General features: G+C 38.0%; 1 protein-coding gene across 1 annotated transcript; it reads left to right on the forward strand.

Annotated features, from left to right (window-relative positions):
* The first annotated feature begins 631 nt into the window (after positions 1–631).
* LOC112681478 lies at positions 632–1,551 on the forward strand. The gene is made up of 2 exons (XM_025551730.1): positions 632–1,305; positions 1,362–1,551. Exons 1-2 carry the CDS (start codon positions 632–634, stop codon positions 1,549–1,551), a joined length of 864 nt encoding a protein of 287 aa, XP_025407515.1.
* Positions 1,552–5,976: the final 4,425 nt, after the last annotated feature.

Genomic DNA, 5,976 nt, shown 5'->3' on the forward strand with positions numbered 1-5,976 from the left:
GAATTGAAATCCGATCCCAGTACGTTAAAATGTACGATACTGTGCAGTAACGACGTTGTGTTCAACGTGAGCAATATGGCACCGTTGTTGGGTTTCAATAGAACAACTCGCCTACTCGCCAACATCAAACACGAATCCGAGGACATTATGCGAATAAATTGTATAAAAGTAGTATGCAATTTGGCCGTAGGGTCATTCGAGAACGGAAAGCAATCACATACAATATACGAGTTTTATCCAGCGGTCGCGCCGGGCTTCAAAATAATCGAAGTACCGAAATATTGTGTTTTATATCGGCTAGGGACGAACACCGTGAATAACGTGCGTGTAACGTTGAGAGATCAAGACGATAAATTAATTAATATAAGTGGTGAGACGTTGAACGTACTTCTTCTCGTTAAAAAAAAATAATAATAATCGAGATGGGACTCAAATTTAATGTAAATAAATACGTAGCTGATCGCGGACAAACACGCGTGTCTGTCGACGGAGACACTACCACTTACCGGAAACGTGCAGATAAAAAAACATCGTTCCGTTAACAATATCGATAAAAGTGCTCTTACAAAAACGAATCGTGAATTTCTACGTTTCATCTCCTACAATAAGACGTCGTCATCGTCGTAATAACATGGACCGGTCGTATTTGGATGTGAACGAGCCGTACGTGAACGAGGCGCCTATCCAGGAAATGTTTTTACACTCGTTTTTACCGTTCTCCACCACGGCTATAAACAAAGGCGACGAGATACGTATCCCTATACAGAACAGAGACGCCGTCACACTGCCTAGCGAGAGTTTTATCTACGTCGAGGGCAAATTGATAAAACCAGCCGATTTGTTGACCGAAGTCACGTTCAGTCAGAACGGTTTGATTAATTTGTTTAACGAAATCAAATATGAAATTAACTCCGTGGAAATACAACGCGTTAAACGGCCGGGTGTGAGCAGCTCGTTGAAAGGTTACTGTTCTTATACGCCCGAGGACGTAAACTGTTTGCAAAACGCTATTTGGGACGGTGAGGATTCGAATAGAAAATTTATAAAAGACGGCTCGTTTACCGGATGTATCCCGCTAAAACACGTTCTGGGATTTGCCGAAGATTATAATAAAGTTTTGATAAATTGCTCGCAACAATTGATTTTGAACCGGGCGACAGACGATCTGGGATCGTTGACGTTTTTCTTGAAAGGTAATGAAGTTTTGAGCGATGTGATCGTCCAAGCCAAAGTGAAAAAAATCAAAATAGAACTGACGAAAGTCATGTGGAAGGTGCCCGTGGTCAAGGTCAATGACAGAGAGAAGTAAAAAATCTGGTGAAAATTATCGATTCAAAAAAAACGATTAACTGTGCGTTTAGAAATTGGGAACTATGCGAATATCCTAATATACCGCAGACGAGAAAACGCTCGTGGATGGTGAAAACCTGTTCGCGTGTAGAGAAACCACGATGTTTGATAATCGCTTTTCTGTGCAAAGACTCCAGTCATATGGCCGAGGAATTCGCATCAGACTTTGACGCGTGTTCACTGACCAACGTGAAAGCGTAAATAAATTAGGTAGAATACCCGTACGAGAATTACAACGAGAGCTTCGACAAAGACCAGTTTACAATGTTCTATCAAGGATATGCGGATTTTCAAAAATATTACTACGAGCGCATGACCGCCCAACCGTATCTGAGTAAAGAAAAATACAAAGAACTGGGTCCGTTTATATGCATCGACTGTTCGCGTCAGAACGATGACGCTAAAACGTCTACTATCGATTTGAGAATCGAATTCGAGGCTGCTAATAACTTTCAGGCTGACATTTCGGCGTACTGTTTGCTCATTCACGACCGAGTAATTCAATACAACCCGTTCTCGGGAGAAGTCAGAAAAATTTAAAATATTATACATACGGTTACTTATCTAATCAATATTGTATTACTTTTTTTGAATATCTGTTATACTTAAATATTATAATAGTTTGTATGTGTTAAATAAATACTGTTTCATAATGATAAAATTGATTTTTATTTACAACAACAACAACAGATGATATAATATTATACAACATTTGCTGTGTGTGTGTGTGTGTGTGTACAGCAGATGTTCGTGACATCGACGTGACCATCGCGAAGAATGCAGTGACCTTTTTGAACCCACATCAAAAGTTAACATAATTGAAAAATGTCGGTCCATCATTCTCGTCGGTCATAATGTTTACAAGCTGTATATATGGAAAAATAATATCGTTATTAATATATTTTTAAAAATATTACAATACAATACAACAATAATACCTCTGATGACGCGTTTAATTTCGCCGACCATAGATCTGCCAGTTGCGTGCTGGCGAAATGTTTGATCTGCGCCACATAACTCTGAACGGGTATCCCGCCGCACGTTCTCGCCATGCTCGACTTGATCGAATGTCGTGAATACCCGATATGAATGCAGCAATGTCTTGTACGGTAGAAGTTTTCTCGAGGAAAAAATCCGTTTTCAGGTACTCGGCTATTTGTTCCAATTGCCCCTGTACCAACGGTCTGACGATTGCGATTTTTTGTACGATCGTTTCATTAATGCACGCCGCCAAATCTTGAAGTGCGAGCAAATTTTCCCGGTTTAACCTCCCGTGACGGATTCTATTGCCAACATATTATCACCGCGGTAAGACATTTTCGACAGTGTGATGGTCTCGTCTTTGAGGAATAGCCTCTCTCGAGTTTTTACCTGCGGGTTCGTAATAATTGATAAAATATGACCCATCATGGAAAATATTCGACGTAAAAAGTCCACCGATATGCTCACATACCGCGTGGAAGTCGATATACGTACCATTACATCAAACGCGTTAGTCGTGGTGTCGAGTCCGATCGTAACAAATTTTCTGTCCGCAAAGTCTATAGTGAACGTAGTGCTGTCCATCAGTTCGTGCGGTGTCGGCACGCAAAATTTGTTGTTCATTTGCTTGTATACAGCCGCGTTAGGCCGCACCTACATTAGGTCCGTATTTCTCCCGATCCGATCCGATCTGAAGTTATCCGTCCATCGGTATCCGATGACGTCAGACGTGAATGCCTACACTGGTCCCGACGTGATTCGTTTAACTATATACTGTCTACCGTTCTACTGCAGTTTGTAGTAGAAGCTATTGCAGTAAACACGTGATAACAAAATGAGTGATTCTGATGATGATTTTTTGTGTTGGTGTTTGCTAGAAAACAACGCTCTACTAAAGAAACGTAGTACAAAGACATGGGTCCATGAATTCAATTTAGATCGATCGAGAGGAGAATTTTTTACAACTTGCGTACTTATACGGAATCACCCGGTTAAGTTCATGGAATACCATCGTATGAGTATTGATACATTTGACTACATTCTTGGAGGAATAAGAAACGACATAACTGGCCAATCAAACTTCAGAGTATGTGTCAGTCCAGAAGAAAAACTCACCATCACAATACGGTAAATAACCCTTTAGTACCTTTTCATTATACATATAGATATAATATATTAAAAAAATTAGTAACGATTCGTGAGTATCTCTAGATATCACTAGTTTGAACGTATTCAATTTTAAATAATGGTAAATTTTGCCTTCGTATACAATGAATCTGAGCGAGCACAAGGTTACTTAATAAAATTAACCAATAAAATTTTTTCAAGAACAAAATAGAAGGATTGGTTTGGTACTTTAAAAATTAGAAATATTCTGAATGTTTTAAATAAAATAAAATAAAAAATAAAAGTTTAAAAAATCTTTATTGTTTTCAAATAATAAAATGACATATAAAAATGAAATCTCACAGATCCATTAGATTATAGATATCCTGTTGTGTAGGTTGTACTTCAGTCTGATATGCTTGATTCGCTTGAAACGACATTGAAGATGATTGAGAATGCTCGGAACCTTCAGTACTGTATGGTGACGACAAAGGGGAATCAATGGGTGATGGTATGATTCTTGACGAATTTACTTCCTTCACGAACTGGTGTGCTTCCAATGCATCTGTGACATCGTTCATGATTTTCATTCGGAGTCTCATTTTCTCAATCTGATTTAGTTGCTTAACAGAAGGCATTAAGCTCATGAAGAATGCGTAGTCCTGATCATCTTGATGAGTATTTGTTGGTCGAGAAAAACGTTTTTCCATCAGGTTAATTTTCCTTCTTTCAATTTCAAGCACCTGGGAATCATAACTATTTTGTTTTTTTGAAAGAATTTTATTGTTATCATTTTTATTATTTCTTTTTAAAGAAATTGATGGTTGTTGTTTGCCTCAGGTTCCCTGATAGAACAATTGATATCTGTCTCTGCATCATTTGTATTTTCCTCATCTACATCTTCTAGCGTGGCGTTGCTTAAATTACTTGGAGATAGTTCATTTTCATCATACGTGAGAGGCAAATTTCCTGAGCTCTCCCTGGGTATCATCTTTTTTTTTTCTTTTTCAGTATTCAATCCTGAGATTGGTTTGTAGCAATTCTCCACTCTTCTCTGTTACTTGCCTTCCTCTTTGTCTCTTTATAAGAAGTACACCCTTGGTCCTCTATTATTTGTTGCATATATTCCATTCGTGGTCTTCCCCTAGCGTTTTTTTCTTCCACACAGCCTTCTATGATTAGTCCTAGTAACCCACCATGTCTTAATACATGTCCGATCCATTCATTTCTCCTTTTCTTGATATTACTCCATAAACACCACATCTCGAAAGCTTCTATCCTACTCCGCTCTGCTTGGCAATCGTCCACGTTTCGCTGCCATACAGCATTATACTCCATACGTATGTCATCAGAAGATTTATTCTGGTGCGAACGCTAATACTTTTTGAAGTAAAAAGTCCTCTTTTTTTGTTAAATGCTATTTTAGCTTGACATATTCGCGTAGCTATTTCTTTTTTACTTCTGCCATCTTTACTTACTATGCTTCCCAAGTATGAGAACTCTTCTACTTGTTTAATTTCTTGATTATTTTGCAGATGTATTCTTGTCGTAATATTATTGTTTCTGCTGCATACTAGAACTTTGGTCTTTTGCGTATTTATTTTCATGCTCAGTTCATTTATCAGAGTTTCTTCCATACATCTCAGCATCCTTTGTAATTCTTCTTCATTTTCCGCTATGACTGCTATATCATCTGCAAACCGTAACATATCGATTTTCCTGCCATTTATCTTTATACCCAATTGTATTTTCTCTCGTATTATGTCAATTGCCTCTTGGATGTATGCATTGAATATGCTAGGTGAGAGATTACAACCCTGACTTACTCCTTTTCTTATGCGTGCTTCTTCCTCAGTTTCACCAAATCGTATAACAGCTGTTTCCTTCTGGTATAGTTTAAAGAGTAGTCTCCTTTCAGTGTATTCTATACCCGCTCTTTTGAGTATCTTGAACATTATTGCCCAGTTTACATTGTCAAAAGCTTTTTCTATATCAACAAAAGCTATGTATGTAGGCTTATCTTTTCTAATTCTTTTCTCGATAATGATTCTTAAAGCCAATATTGCTTCCCTCGTGCCCATGTTTTTTCTGAACCCGAACTGGTCTTCTGACAATATGGCTTCAATCTTATATTCCATTCTTCTTGACATGATTATTGTCAGTATTTTTGACACATGTGTCAGCAAGCTAATTGTCCGGTACTGATCACATTTGTTTGCGGTTGCTTTTTTCGGAATAGGAATGATCTTACACTTTGTAAAGTCTAGAGGAAGTTCTCCTGAGACAAATATTTCCTTTATGAGTTTAAAAAGCTCATTACGCATGCTTTCGCCAGATTCTTTCCAAAGTTCTGCTTTGATTTCGTCAATTCCTGCTGCCTTCTTCTTTTTTAGATCTCTAAGTGCTTTATCAAATTCTTCCCTCAATACACTATAATTTGATCTATTGTACATTACTTCTTCATGCTCTATTTCTTGTCCTGTGAGTTCTGGCCCCTCATATAGCTGTTCAAGATATTTCTTCCATACGTCCCCTCTC

Source organism: Sipha flava, unplaced genomic scaffold (genome assembly GCF_003268045.1).
Source record: "Sipha flava isolate LNK unplaced genomic scaffold, YSA_version1 19192_pilon_pilon, whole genome shotgun sequence".
NCBI classification, from domain to species: Eukaryota; Metazoa; Arthropoda; class Insecta; order Hemiptera; family Aphididae; genus Sipha; species Sipha flava.

Coding starts and splice junctions, on each gene's coding strand:
- LOC112681478 (XM_025551730.1), top strand. CDS start 632: ATGGACCGGTCGTATTTGGATGTGAACGAGCCGTACGTGAACGAGGCG. Junction 1,306..1,361: donor AAGGTCAATGACAGAGAGAA/GTAAAAAATCTG, acceptor CTGTGCGTTTAG/AAATTGGGAACTATGCGAAT.